Source organism: Silene latifolia, unplaced genomic scaffold (assembly GCF_048544455.1).
Source record: "Silene latifolia isolate original U9 population unplaced genomic scaffold, ASM4854445v1 scaffold_96, whole genome shotgun sequence".
Taxonomy (NCBI): Eukaryota; Viridiplantae; Streptophyta; class Magnoliopsida; order Caryophyllales; family Caryophyllaceae; genus Silene; species Silene latifolia.
This window is the reverse complement of record NW_027413827.1, coordinates 1,478,058-1,494,248: the sequence shown is the minus strand read 5'-3', so window position 1 is coordinate 1,494,248 and position 16,191 is coordinate 1,478,058. Positions and strand designations below refer to the sequence as shown.

The following is a 16,191-nucleotide window of genomic DNA, read 5'->3' as shown; positions in this document are numbered from 1 at the left end:
CTACTCATTTCCGCATAAATCTGCAATATTACATAAAAATACGAAAGTAGACGAAATGGGGCAAATAGTAGCATAAACTACACAAATGAGCTATGAAATGCGTGTAAAATGGGGTGTAAAACATCATATTTAGGACACGCATCACAACCCCATAATGAAATCCATGGAAATGCTCTCTCACATCCACTCAGGTACATCTAAAGACTAAACTTTCCCATGTGGTCTCTTGTTCTCTCCTTTCACCCTTTGACAAACCAAATATCGAGCAACAAACTCTGCCAACTCCTTCTTTATCCTTGGCCACTAGAATGTTTTCTTCAAATCCATATATAGTTGATCTCCTCCGAGATGCACAGAATATGGAGTAGAATGAGCTTCAGTTATAATCTTTCTCTTCAATTCCTCATCATCTAGCACACACCATCTCCCATCGAACCTCAGACTCCTATCACCATGGATAGAAAACCAAGACTCCTCCCGGTCTCTCACGGTCGCGCAACATCTCACTAATTTCGAATCCTCCTTCTGCTTCTCCCTGATCTCAGTATATAACTCAGGTTCTACGGTCAAGTCCCTTATGGTATCTCCCTTTCTTATCATGCAAATACCCATCTTTTCCACCTTTTCATGCAACTTCACTCTTGACATAGCAGTACCTAAAGCATGAATAGACTTACTACTTAATGCATCTGCTACTACATTAGCTTTATCTTCATGATACATGTGGACATGGACCCACCTACATGCCAAGCCAATCCGTGGACGTGCAGCGGTCGGAAAGCCACTCTCGGTGGCGTAAAAAAATGCTTTCAATCAGATCGAATTTGATCGGTCGGTTTGGTGTCGGCAAGGGTCTCGAAACGATGTTAGAGATGTTCGAAGTCGCCACCAAGCAATTGTGGGATGCTTGGAAACCGTTGGAATATACTTTATACCTAGGTCAATCAAGGCAAAAAGCGGTGTTTGACATAGGTACTAAAGATAAGGAATCGTCCGTCTATAGCATCCTATCTCTAGAATGACTCTCGTTCGCCCTTGATAAGGTCACCCACTATCCAAAGTTTCTGAGTAAGAGGTGAAGATACGTATTGGGAAGCCCTTTAATCAGACACCCAATCCCGCCCGCGCTAGCGGCCTCTACTGATCGATCTTGGTTGGTTGAATGCAAATGTGGATAAAATGGGTAAACGCATGAATGCGCATCCAGAAGTTTAAACCTAACATGTGAAGTTTATTATGTCGGAAAAAACGGGTAAACGCATGAATGCAAATGTGGATAAAACTGGTAAACGCATGAATGCAAATGTGGATAAAACGGGTAAACGCATGAATGCAAATTTAGTGTTAATTTGCATGCAAGACGGAAAAGCATTTTGCAAATAAAATGTGGACTTGTCAATCTAATCTGTCCTATATTCGGGATAACCGAAGTCGGGATCGTCCTAGAGGAGTGCTGGAAAGGAAACAAGACCTGCATCAGGTAGCCTATTGAGGCGCGAGCCTTAGGGCGATGCAAATAAGCCTGCCCAGGTTTGAAAACTGGAAATCAGAGGGCCTGTTTAGGTGCGAGGCAGTAGACAACCCAAAGGGGTGTTTCCTAGTTGTTAAAAATGTTTATGAAATTTGTTTGTAAAAGGGTATTTGAACCCTCTTTGTAGAAAAGGTCGTTTAGACCGCTTTTGTGCTAATATGAAGAACGGGACTTGAATAATCATCATTATGTTGACAATATTCGATGTCGGGTTCGGTTTTTCAAGGTTGACATGAATAGTTTTGTGAAAATGGATATGAAAAATGTTTATTATGAACTAATTGTGTTAAGTTCATTGTTTTGTAATTAGTCAATGTTTATCATCGTACTCGGATTAAACCGACATGGTATGTAGAACCAAGGATGATTATGCATGTATGACTAATATGGTTATTTTTGGAAATGTAAACAAATGAATAAAAGGTTTTAAAATATATTTTAAAATGTAATTAACCAAATATTATCACCGAAACACGGATTAAACCGTCTTGGTATAAGGAACCAAGGGTGGACATAATTTATGGTTAAAAGATTTATAATAAAAATGATTTAAAACGGTAAAAACCGATTGTAAAATGAAAAGAATGAACTCAAACACGTTTGAGTTTTGACCTGGACAGCTAGTATAGGTGCGAGCCACCTTGTTGTGACTAGGGGCTCCTATTTAAGGTCAAACATCGGTTTTGACTCATCCGATCCGTATTTTAGACCATGTTATGCATGTTTTAGTATGTTAATGTCATAAAAACAGATAAAAGGACATGAAAGAAGAGGATTAATTACACCCTCATACTTACATGCTAGGTCATTGGCGAGAAAACGACGGAAGTGTAAAAACTTGTTAGGTTGGAAAACTCAGTTGAAAACCGTTTTAGCAAAGTAAATAGTGTTGTTTTATTTAGTGATTGTGTAGTTGGTCGAAGTGGTCGGTCAAGTGATTTAATGCACGATGACGGTATCAAAAAATGTGTATGGCTCGTATTTTCGATTAGTAGGTCGGAAATACGTGTCAGTTTGTGACTTGAGAAGTCGAGTCTAGAATTTTAAGGGAGAAATGAGGAGGCGGACGCTCGGGTACCTTAAAATGGTGGCATTTGAGGGGTATTTACAGAGGATTGTGTGGTTGAGTGCGTTTTGAGCGACGTGGCCTTATAGGCTACTCGAACAGGCGCGAGCCATTTCGCAGGTCTTCGAGCTGTATTGTCACTATCACTCATTTGAAATCATGATTTGTTCTATCCTAGGTTTTGGATGGCATGATTGTTGTACTTGACCATCAAGTATACCGTGTATACTTAGCATGGAAGCTTTGTGATGTTTGTGTTTTGTGTTTGACTCGGTTTGACTCGTTGTTGGAGTCGGGATTTGAATTTTGAGTCGATTTTTGGTCCGGTGTCGGTTTTGACTCTAGTTAGTGTCATTCCGACCCCGTTGTTGTGCATAAAACACTCCAGGTACTTTTGAAAAGTTTTGAAAATGTTTTGTTTTCGAAATCGTTTTGAGTTTTCTGACGTATAGTTATACAAACTGTCGATTAAACGTAGCGATTCCTAAGCATGTTATAATCCGATAATCATCGGGTGTTTATTGGGGATTCAACATATACTAGTATCTATAGAACCTCTACTTTTACTGGGGCTTGGACAGGGCGAAAGTCAAAGTATAGCCTCCAGGTCAATCGAAGATTACAACCCGGAGACCGGAGCGACGTCGAGGCGGCTCGAAAGAATTCGGGCCAAGGACCTGCCGTCGGGAAGGGCAACGTCAAGGCGACTTGGGGATCCGAATGAAGGACTTGCTGTCGGGAATAGTTTAGAGTCTGTCGACTGTCCGTGTGGGTCGGTTAGAGTTCGTTAGACTACGTACAAAGGCTCGCCAGCCATAGGAAGGAGTCATACCTGAGGCATCTTCGGAATATGTCCTTGAATTGTTTCTGGTTTATGCACAAAGGCTTGCCAGCCGTGTTGCGGATATGATGAGGCTCGCCAGCCGTGTTGCGGATATGATGAGGCTCGCCAGCCGTGTTGCGAACATGATGAGGCTCGCCAGCCGTGTTGCGGATATGATGAGGCTCGCCAGCCGTGTTGGAGGTCGCATGATCGACTGCGGGAAATAGCCGCGTTTGACGGGCTTGTTTCGAAAGGTTTTTGAGTTAATGGCCTCCGTAGGGAGGTCACCGATATCCTGCTGGGGAATTTTGTCGATTATATTGGATGTTTGTGGTGCCGGAAAGAGATAGGCTTTTTGTAGTTTGAGCCTGGCTCCTGTGGATGGTCGTCCCTATTATCGTCATTCGTAATTTCGAATTTCGAAGAGAGGTAACAGTTTTTACTGCCATTGTTCGGAGTTTGTGGAAATGGCGAATGTGACGCCATTTGCCGTTTGGAAGATAACGGTTTTTAATTCCGTCCTTTTGTTTGCCATTTGCCGTTTGGAAGATAACGGTTTTTAATTCCGTCCTTTTGTGACTTGAAGTTTGTGAAAAATAGTAAATTACAATTTCACTATTTTGTTTTTGAAAAGGTGACGGTTTTTAATTCCGTCGTTTGAAATTGTGAAAATAACGATTTTGAATTTCGCTATTTCATTTTCTTGAAAGATGGCGGTTTTTAATTCCGTCGTTTGAAATTGAGGGAAATAACGAATTTGAATTTCGCTATTTTATTTTGTTTTTTTTTGAAGTGACGGTTTTTAATTCCATTATTTGAAATTGTGGGAAAATAACGAATTTGAATTTCGCTATTTTTTTTTTTGTGAAGTGACGGTTTTTAATTCCATCGTTTGGAATTTGTGAATTTATGTGGAAATTGGGCCAAAGCCCAAAGTTTCGCTAAAAATGCTGGAAACACCTCAAAGAGGCGCAAGCCATCGTGCGATGTAAGGGGTCCCCCCTTCTTTCTTCAAAAAGACACGAGGAAGGCTTGCTCCACATACACTTTGTCTTCCTCACTAAATCACGCGAAAATCCAATAAAATCGCCATTTTTGACATCATTTTCTCGCTTGTGTTCGTGCCATAATCATCATGACATCTCAAGGTATGTAAAACCTTTTATTCCACTTGAATTTATTTGCCTTTTTGTTGATTGAAATAGGGCGAAACCCTAATCCCTTTGAAATCGATTTGGGCGTTTTTGCTTGGCCCATTTTCGAGTGAAATTAATGCTTGCATTAGGTCAGAAACCTATTTAGGAGTATATGGGTGCTTTTAGTTTGCATTTTGGTCCCTATTCGCGATCCCTAGGAGCAAAAAATGTGAATGAGATAAAAGACCATCTCATTTCACAATGTTGTCTTTGTTTGTTCGAGTTCTGTGCCCCACTAGGTTGCATTGTAGTCGGGGAAGGTCGTCTTTGTCATGTTGGACCTTCGTTGGGTGTTGGGGGCAAAATTTTGCATTTTTGCCTTTGTCAGACGGTCTTATGCTGACGAAATAAGCGCCTGTTTGGGCTCAAACTGAGCCATTTTGTTTTGAAATGGACCTTAACGGTAGTTTAGGTCACTTTGGGACGTGGTCAAGTCACGTTGCTTTATTGTGGTCGTAATTTGAATTTTTGACCTGTTTTGCTCAATTTGGCGTAAAATTGCCTTTTTCGAGATGTGTAAAATGCCCAGTTGTGTCGGGAATTTTTGTTGCTTATTTTTGTGGACCATATGTGGGCCCGAGGGAGTTGGGTTATCTTTATAGTTTTTGTCGTTCTTTTAACTCGTCTTTTGCTTGGAAAGAAGGGTGAGTCGTTTTTTTGTGAGTTTTTTTGTGATATGTTTTGCCCTTGCTTTTGTATTTGTAATTGCAGGTCGTTTTTATTTTTTGGAATTTGTCCATTTTGTGCCGTCGTAATCCCAAAATTTCGGCTGACGTTGTTTTTGTCTTGATTCCAGGCGAGTGTTCTGGGGCTTCTAGGTCCACTGAGTGTGTGGTCGAGGCGTTGGAGTTTTTGTTTCGGTCTGGGCCGGTTAGTAGTCCGGGGAGCGCGCCAGAGGTAGTGGTGGAGGATGCTTCCGAGGAGGATCCCACCAATAAGGCTGTTAGAGCTCAGGGAACCGTAGCGGCCCGAGAGGAGCCCGTTGTTGGGACTGCTGGAGGTGAGGGAGCCACAGGGGTCGGTAGGAGCCCGTTGTTGGGGCTGTTGGTGTCGAGAGGACTCGGACGGGGTCTGAGGCAAGCATCTTTGGGAGGAGTGTCACTACTAAGAGGAGAGGTCCTCGGGTCTTCAGGCAGGAGCTTGAGAGGGTCGTGCGGGTGGTTGAGAGGGGTCCTCATCGTTCCATGCAATCTCGCGGCGCAAAGAGGCGGAGAGTGCAGACGAAAGAGGATGATGCCTTCGTCCATGGTTGGGAGGCTAGGCGGGTTCAGGCTCCTCGAGGGCTGAACGTGCGGGCGGCGCCTGCTTGGGCTGAGGGTTTTGACGGTAGCCAGTTGTTGTTGTGGCTTGACACCCACATTTCCTATCGTGCACACGAGGGCCCGGTGAGCTTGGTGCTTTGCTAAGCTTTCTTTATTTTTTTTATTTCAGACCTGAATAGGCGTTTTGACTTTGTTTGATTCATAATTCAGGAGATTGCTACCATGAGGAATTTCTCGGGCTTCTCGACTTGCATGGTTTCTACGACGTTCTCCAGGCCGGTTCGAGGGCGTTGATAGAGAGGTCGACTATAGGGCCGCTGGTAGCCGCTTGGTGCGAGATTCACGGGGCTTCGATTAGATCGAACCAGTGTTTGATCCGTGCCATGTTGGACCGCTACTGGGACACGACGTCATCGTTCCATATGCAGTTCGGGGAGGTTGGCGTCACTTTGGAGGACTTTGCCATGATATCGGGCCTTCCTTGTAGCAAGACGCCGGTTCATTTCCCGGAGATGCCGCAGAGAGTGTCTTCTGCCGTGATCACGGTCTTGATCGGCGATGTTTTGCCCGCGCCGACCTACATCACTCCTTTCTTGATGGCGAACTCCTACGTGAGGGACCACTTCAAGGTGAGGGTGACTGGTTTTATTCCAGAGCCGTTGGCGAGTCTGGAGGTTGAGGCTAGGGCTGACGCGCAGGAGGCGCGGTTGTGGTTGTGGTATTTCTTGGGTAGTATATACTTTGGCGACAAGGGTGAGCGCTTGTCGACCAAGGTACTTCTTTTGCTTGCCGACCTAGACGCCCTGGGTCGGTATAACTAGGTGACGCCGGCTTTGGCCCGGTTTACCCGTTACTTGCACGCTGCCGTTCGTCCGGAGATGATAGAGGATGGGAGTTCTCCCGCTTTGGTTGGTCCCGGCCTCATCTTGGAGGTACGAGCGTTTTTGTTGGTTATCGGTTTTTGATTGGTGATGATTTTTTGAGTTCTGGCAATTTTTGAAAAATTGGTTGATTTGTTTTTGCTGTGTTTTGTGTTATAGGCTTGGTTGTTTTCTTAATTTCCCCCTTTGCGCCCGAAGATGGTGGGTGACGTGCCTTTGGGTTACCCGGCCGTGAAGGGTTGGACGATGGCTCGAAAGAAGTCCACCAAGTCGACTTATGAGGACTGCAGGCGTCGGGTGAATGCCCTCCGGCTTGGTGACGTAAGTCTCCGTTCCTTATGCCTTTTGTTTTGTAAAAAGGTAGAGATAAGATGAATAGGTAGCTAGAAAGCCCCTAGTTAGTTGACTAGCTTTGCCATGAGTGCAGTTTGTTGGGTGGCCTTGGGAGCACTACACGGGTGTGTCGGCCTTTGTCAAGGAGCGCTTGCGACCTCTTAGTTGCCAGCGCTTGTACTTAGAGACGACGATCGACCCTGTTTGGTACCTTGGCGAGCGTTTGGCTCGTCAGTGCTTTAGTGATACTTTCGTGGTGCCTGTTGACCCGCCTAGGGTGCTGTTCCAGGAGTCGACACTTGACGAGGTTGAGGAGCACCTTCACGGTCGTGGAGGTAAGGAGCTGTTGTTGGGGGAGGCCGACTACGTCACTTTTCGTTTGTCGAGGCTCTCTTGGTACCCGATCGAGGTATGTTTCCCTTGATTTTTTGCTCATTTTTAGCTTTGATTTGGTTTCCCGTTATAGGGTGTTGACGACCTCATGAGGACCCAGCCCCCAACTTTCATGGCACATACCACTTTCCAGAGGCCGAGTGGTGAGGAGCTGCAGTTGCGTCTGCCAAAGCCAGTGGTTCCTGAGGTGACCGACGCTGGAATGGTGTGGAGGCTAACGGTTTTGAAGGTGAGCTTCTAGTTTGAGCTCTCCTTCTTGTTTGTATATTGATGACGCCTGTCGTTGTGTGCACCAAAGATAAAATTTATAATTCCAAACTACTACTATAGATAGTGGTAGTCAGGGTCGAACCACAAGAAGGCGATGCAATTAATAGTTGTTTTATTTAAGTCCAAAGGTAACAGTATGTGGGGGTTTTGATTTGATTTGGTCTATAGCTAAAGGAAATAAAAGACAGTAAACTAAATAAACGGATAAAATCAAGAATTAAAAGGGTGCTAAGATGGTCGGTTCACTATAGTTTCGGCGGCAGTATACTAGGTACGTCTAAAACAAACACGTGAAACGGGCAAATAAGAAGTCCCCTCGGTCCAATCTTACAGGTAGCATCTTTCGATCTCGCTACAGGTCCCTAATATCACTAATACTGACTTTCGTCCTGAAAAGTGTCTAAAAGGTCTAAATTAACTTATCTTTCGATCTCATTAATCTAGTCATCTTAATTAGGTAGGCTATCTCCCTTCCCTATCTTTCAATCTTTATTGGGTTGGTCAAATCCTAGGCATTCAACTAGTCGCGTGCACTCGATTCGTCAAACATGGAAATTAAATTAATTAAAACGAAGGTAATCTCACGAGGCCAGTCGATCGACCAGGAAGCCCATTCGATCGACCATGGCGCGCTCTAGGTCGTCCTATTCTAATGCCGCCTATACTACAGATTCCCTACATCCTAGCACAGGGGATTTAGCTACTCATACTCATGATAAAAACAACAATAGAACCAACGATTAAGACATTCAAAATCATGCTTAAATTATCTAAACAAGCGATTAACATAAAACGATAAATTGGTTTCGGGAGATCTAACCTAGCAATTCTATACTACGAATGGAAGCAATAGAACTGAATAAGAACAGAAGAATACCGTGTAAAGGAATTGTAAATGGTAGATCAGAACCGAACGCAAAACAGAAACTTTGTTGATAAATGATTAAACTTAATGACCCTAATTATCAATGCTCAACTAAAAACTGAATAAAACTCGATAAAAAGGAACTGCCTATGCTGAAAACTAAAGTTACGTTATATAGGAATACAACGTAGTTCTTATTTCCTAAAACCTAATTACAATGGGCTTTGAAACTTCTCGATCTTTTAATTCACGCAGATTAGCGGTGTGGTCGATCGACCACAGAGGTAAGTCGGTCGACTGGTCATTGCTGAACAGTAGCTCTTGTAAGTCGTGGGTTGGTCGATCGACCATTGAGGCCAGTCGATCGACTGCTTTAGTTGATAGTCCGCTTCAAATTCTTCATAAAATTATCTTTCAGGCCTCGAAATGCCTACCAAGCTCGTTCCTTAAGTAAATACTTCACGTCAAATGCAATGCAAGGTACTCGGGGGCGGATTTAGCTCAATATCTACTCATTTCCGCATAAATCTGCAATATTACATAAAAATACGAAAGTAAACGAAATGGGGCAAATAGTAGCTTTAAACTACGTAATTGAGCTCTGAAATGCGTGTAAAATGAGGTGTAAAACATCATATAAAAGACACGCATCAAACTTCCCCAAAACAAACCCTTGCTTGTCCCCAAGCAAGAACTAGACTCGATCCTAAAAACCTAATGGAACGAGTTCAATCTAAGAGCGAAATGCAAACCGAATAGCCTAAACCAATTTAATGTTGGAATATGTGTCCTCCGACAATAATGCGGTCACAACTGTTGATCATGATGATCACATGTTTAAGTCTCATTTTAAAGAATACAAATTGGGAAGTATTTTTACTGTCAACTGGTCCACACATATCGGTAATGATTGGCTGACTAGAGTTTGACATTACTGTCGTGCGACGGTGGTGATCAGTTGATCCCCTAGGTCATACCTAAAGGATAATACTCTTAATTGATCATTTAATTAATCGTATAACGTTACGAGTTAATTAAATTACTTGAAAAATGACGGACGATTTTGGAAGTAAAATTTACGTATCTCATTATGATCTAATTAAATAAGATACAAATTGGGAAGTATTTTTACTGTCAACTGGTCCACACATATCGGTAATGATTGGCTGACTAGAGTTTGACATTACTGTCGTGCGACGGTGGTGATCAGTTGATCCCCTAGGTCATACCTAAAGGATAATACTCTTAATTGATCATTTAATTAATCGTATAACGTTACGAGTTAATTAAATTACTTGAAAAATGACGGACGATTTTGGAAGTAAAATTTACGTATCTCATTATGATCTAATTAAATAAGATACGGTCTAAGTGATCGAATTGTTTTATTACTTGGATGAAATTATTGTTTAAGGAAACAATTGAAAATTGAATGAATAAATTATTATAAATACAAGATGTTGTGATTTATAATTGGTAAATTATTTTGGTACAAGTAATTATGAATTACTAAGTCGATTTTGTATATGACGTATTTTTATTAATGCGTTGATTTTTAATATGTTAAAAATACATAACAATTTTATGTGACATGTGACATGTGACATATGACAATTTGACAAAGATAAAATGGAGTCCATTTTATCCATGTTAACCGAAAATAATGGGTGGATTAAGAAAATATTAGTTTAATTATGTTAGTGGTAAACATAATCATGTTTGTCTAATGCTAGCCAGCCTATATGTTCTTGTGAAGGCAACCTTGTGCATGCATTGGCTCCTTCTTTTTCCCCTCTTCCACCCGGTTTTGAGAAGAGAAATCCCATGGGTTTTTCTTCTTATTTTACCTAATATACACTATCATATTCACTAGTGTATTATTCATTCTAACACACATCTAAAATAAGAATTTTAGAGAGATAAAAAGCTTTCATTCTCCTCCTTCTCTCAACCGAATTAGAGAGCACAAAATAAAGATTTGGGGTCAATTTTTATTAAATTAGTGTTATTCTAGTATTGATAATATTAATTTTATTAAGAGTATATCTTTGGTATTATTCCTTGGGAGGGATACTATACTTGTATCCTTTGTTCATCCATTTAAGGAGAGCTCAAGAACAAGAGAGTAGGAGAACTCTCTTGTGCCCTTTGATCCGAAAAACAATGTAAGATTGAAGATTTCTTCCTTATTTTACATATAGTTTGCATGCATAAGATCACCTTTTAATTTTATGACTAAATTAAATTTATAACATTATGAATATGTTGAGTATAGGGTTATAGATTTCTAACAAGCGGTATCAAGAGCCTTGGTTGTTTGCATGCAAATCGGTTATAGTTTTTCCGAGTTATACGATTAACATATAAAACTTGTAAATTTGTGTTATTATGATATATCACGAAATAAATTTATCCATGTTAAAGTTTCTGGTCCTAAAATGTTTTTAGGATATTTTGGTTAATTTATGGATTTTTATTGTTCATCTTATATAATAATGGCATTAAAAATGTGATTTTATGATTAAAATGTCATTTTCGGACTAAAATTAGCTAAACCTCGAATTTTCCAGTGATTTTTGGATATGTTATCACATATATTATTTTGAGATGACCTGTAAATTTTCATAATTTTTGGAGTTCTTATGCTCGAAATATGGATTTTTCATGTTTAAAATCGGATTTAGAAGAAAAATATCTTAATATGAGATAAATTTCGAATCTGGTCATAGAAATTTAGTATGTTGTCACATGCAATTTTTCAAGATGTGTGTAAAAAAGAGGCTATTTTGAAGTCTTCATGCATGATTTATGAATTTTTGATGAAAAATAGCATAAATAGCGACTTAATTAGTGAATAATTGCTAAAACATACTCTATGACTAAGGAAAAACGTCAGATGTTGCATTTTATTATCTTTTTCAGATATAAAATTGAAAAGTTTATGAATATAATTTTTCTCATGTTTTTATGATTATTATTGATAAATCCGATAAACCGCAACATAGTTTTTCCGATAATTTTACGAAATTTTAACCTAAGTTTTTGAACATTATGAGTGTCATGGTATTTTTCCAGAATGTTCATAAGTTTAAATTTCAAATTTTGAATTTATTTGGATTTTTGTGATTTATTTGAAGTTTATAGCATTTTTATTGTATTTTTAGGTCCATTAATGAACAATTTTAAGAAATATGAGTTAATTATAGTCAAATAGTTAGTGAAGACTAATATTGAGTCCTAAGAGGTTAGGGTAATTAACTTGTGCATAAATATGAATTTATGTAATTTTTGTGATTATAAAACGTTGTATCACGCAAATCCGTAAAAACCGTGTAATATACGTTATTGGCTCCTTAAAGGCGATTTAGCATAAAATTGGCCATGTTCATACATATTATAATGCTGCATTTTATTTATGATTGTCATAATTTTATTTTATGTAATTTTTGAATTATGTAATTTTACTTAGTATGGCCTTAGTTTTTAATTGGTATTACCCGAAATGTATGGGAATATCAATTCGGTTGTAATTTATTGTGATCTCGTATCACCGTTTTGTAATTTAATAGATTTATTTTATTTTAATTACAAATGTATAATAGGAAATTATGTAATTTATTATGTAATTTCTTTATTCCGGAGTTCCTTGAAGACGGTGTCACAAAAGATGGCGATACATAAAGACGGTGTTACCTCGAGATGCGTGCCACAACCGGAGTTCAAGGGACCAATGGAGTTGGTTTCCGAATATGTAATAGTTAATTAGATTTTCTATTTTAGGAAGGCCATACTAGGATTTATTTTATGTTTTGCATTTTATTTATATGTCGCATGCATCGCTAAATCGCCATAACTAAAACATGCATTATCATTTAATCGAGTTTATCGACCGTGTCAATTACAATTATCGTAGTTCACCGCTTTAGTTCACTTAAAACGTGATAGATAATAAATTGACATGACCTCTCGCTAAAATAAACAATTGAGACATAGCTTTACCAAAAAGTAGAAACCATGAAAACCTATTTCGCGAGGGAGTGCACTCGGCCATCCCGGGGTACAAACCTTGTTACGTAGGGGAAGTGGGTGATAAATGTCTATCCACCGAATTCGTGTTGATGAGGGCTTCATCGGCCATCCCGTGCCCAAATTAATGTGAATTTGGATCATGGACACATTTATTCGAAATTTGGATTGACCTCAACGGAAGTATTCGTGACCGTAGTCGCATGTGTTCCGGGCTATAGATAAACATTAGAGTAATTTTATCGACCAAGAGTTCTAAAAGTAGAATCGATTAAACGTTAATCCACCGAGTTATATTAATAAGGGTTTCATCGGCTATCCCGTGCCTAAGTTGATATGAATTTGGGTCTTGGAATCATTTATAATAGTTGGGTAGAGGTCACTATATAAATGCTCATATCTTGTTAATCTTTTTACAAGTATGATTTAAAAAGACAAATGTTAATATTTCCTTTCCTCCATACTTGTAGTTCATTACAATGAATCCATCAAATGCTACCGCACCGATAACTATTGAGTCTTACCACAATGTTTTTGACGACGTTTGCTCCAACAATGATTTCGACACCACTAGAGAACTTCATTTTGGGATAGGTTCGGATGGAAACCTTAACTTCATCACTTCTACTAGACCACCTACTACTACTAGATCTCGTGTGAGCCCGTCTCAGGAAGACTACCTCATACAATCTATAGGGTCTTTGTCTCTGGAAGATAAAGATGCCAAAACTAGTGGGAGCTCAAGCAATCAACTTCTTGCTTCAAAGGGCAAAAAGTTCAAGAAGAAGGGAAAGAAAGTCAAAAACTTCAAGCAAGTTAATGATGAGTGCCATTATTGTTATGGCATGGGACATTGGCTTAGGAATTGTCCCGTATATTTGCGAAATATAAGGGAAGGAATCATCGTTCCAAAAGGTAAAATTCTTAAAGAAATTTATGTTATTGATATAAATTATACTTCCACTACGACATGGGTACTAGATACCGGTTGTGGTTCTCACCTTTGTAATCATTTATAGGGTTTAAGAGACGTAAAGAGGCTTAGCAAGGGAGATGTGGATCTACGCCTTGGAAATGGAGCTCGAGTAGCGGCCGATCCAAAGGAACTTATGTTTTAGCTTTGCCTAACGGATTTGAGTTGTATTTACATAATTGTTTTTATGTGCCTACACTCTCTAAAAACATTATTTCAATCGCCATGCTAGACATGGACGGTTTTTGTTTTGTCATTAAGAACAATCGTTGTACTATTTCAAGGAATGATTTGGTTATAGGCCAAGCTTCTTCCATCAATGGCATTTACATTTTAGAGACCTCAAATCCGACTAATGATATCTATAACATTCAATCAAAGAAACTTAAATCAAGTGACCCAAGTGAAGCGTTCATTTGGCATTGTCGATTAGGTCACATAAACGAGAATCGCATCAAAAGATTAATTTCAACTAATGTGATTACACCATTTGATTTTCAATCATATGGAACATGCGAATATTTCCTTCTTGGCAAAATGACTCGTAATCCTTTTAGTGGTAAAGGGACACGAGCTAGTGAACTATTGGGACTCATACATACCGATGTATGTGGACCAATGAGTATCACCGCTCGTGGAAATTATGACTACTTCATAACCTTCACCGACGACTTGAGTAGAAATGGGTATGTCTATTTAATGAAACATAAGAGTGAAGCGTTTGAGAAATTCAAGGAATTTCAAAACAAAGTAGAGAACCAATTGGACAAAAAGATAAAAGCACTACGTTCCGATCGTGGTGGAGAATATATTAGCCTTGAATTCGATTCACACTTGAAAGGTTGTGGTATAATATCACAACTTTCTCCACCTGGAACACCACAACTCAAGGTGTTGCCGAAAGGAGAAATCGAACCCTACTTGATATGGTTCGATCCATGATGAGTCAAACCGAGTTACCAAACTCGTTTTGGGGATTTGCAATCCAAACTGCAATTATATCTTTGAATAATAGTCCCACTAAGGCCACCGGAAAGACTCCATTTGAGATGTGGAGAGGAAGAGTTCCTAATCTATCCTACATGAAAATTTGGGGATGTGATGCTTACGTCAAGACAAAGAATGACAACAAGCTTGCCCCAAGATCCGAAAGATGCACCTTTGTAGGTTACCCCTCGAATTCTCGAGGATACTACTTCTACAAACCTCAAGATAACAAAGTGTTTGTGTCTTGCGAGGCTGTCTTCTTAGAAAGAGACTTTATTTCTAAGAGACAGAGTGGGAGAAATTTTGAACTTGATGAAGTTCAAGAGCCACAAACCGAGGTAGAGACGCAAGAAGATGTTCCTTCGTCGTCTAACGCGGTTGACCCTCCCCCACTAAGAAGAACGAGTCGAGTTATTCGCCATCCTGATCGATATGTGGGACTTATCGAAGAAGATGGAACACTCGATGTGTTTCTTATAGAAAGTGACGAGCCCGCCACCTACAAGGCCGCAATCTCTAGTCCAAATTCCTTCTTATGGCTTGAAGCCATGAAGTCCGAAATGGATTCTATGCATGAAAACCAAGTTTGGGACTTGGTAGATTTTCCTAAAGGGGCAAGACCTCTTCAATGCAAATGGATATCAAAAGTCAAAAATGGCATAGAAGGACATGATGATGTCTACAAAGCTAGGCTAGTGGCAAAAGGATTTACCCAAGTCCAAGGTCTCCATTACGATGAGACCTTCGCGCCCGTAGCCATGCTAAGATCCATACGGATTTTGTTAGCGATCGCCGCATTTCATGATTATGAAATATGGCAAATGGATGTCAAAACCGCTTTTCGAAATGGGCATTTAGAAGAGGAGGTGTACATGATACAACCCGAAGGTTTTGTTGATTCTAAAAATCCTAACAAAGTGTGCAAGCTTAAGAGATCCATTTATGGTCTTAAGCAAGCATCTAGAAGTTGGAATCATCGATTCAATCATGTTATAAAGGAGAATGGTTTCACTCGAAGTGTTGAGGAACCATGTTTATACATGAAATTTAGTGGGAGAAATGTTGTGTTCCTAATCTTGTATGTCGATGACATACTACTCATTGGAAATGATATTCCAATGTTGTCTTCTGTTAAGAAGTGGTTAGGTAACCACTTCCAAATGAAGGATTTAGGGGAAGCACAACGCATATTAGGTATCCGGATCCATAGAGATAGATCCAAGAGGATATTGGCACTAAGTCAAGAGTCTTATATTGATAAGATTCTTCGACGGTTCAGCATGGACAAATCTAAAAGGGGATTGGTACCTATGGTAACTGGGACTATATTGAGCAAGACTCAATCTCCCTCCGAACCCCATGATGTTGAACGCATGAAGATGATCCCTTATGCTTCCGCTGCTGGATCAATCATGTACGCCATGATATGCACACGTCCTGATGTCTCGTATGCTTTGAGCATGACGAGTAGATATCAAGGAAATCCAGGTGAGAGTCACTGGATTGCCGTCAAGAACATCCTTAAGTACTTGAGAAGGACTAAAGATTCTATCTTAGTGTTTGGAGGAGACACCGAACTCCGTGT

General features: G+C 39.9%; 1 protein-coding gene across 1 annotated transcript; it reads right to left on the bottom strand.

The window, feature by feature from the left end:
* Positions 1-303: 303 nt before the first annotated feature.
* Positions 304-723, bottom strand: LOC141640657 (uncharacterized). Its single transcript, XM_074449365.1, has one exon. The coding sequence runs from the start codon at positions 721-723 to the stop codon at positions 304-306; it is 420 nt and encodes a 139-aa protein (XP_074305466.1).
* Between the last annotated feature and the right edge of the window lie 15,468 nt (positions 724-16,191).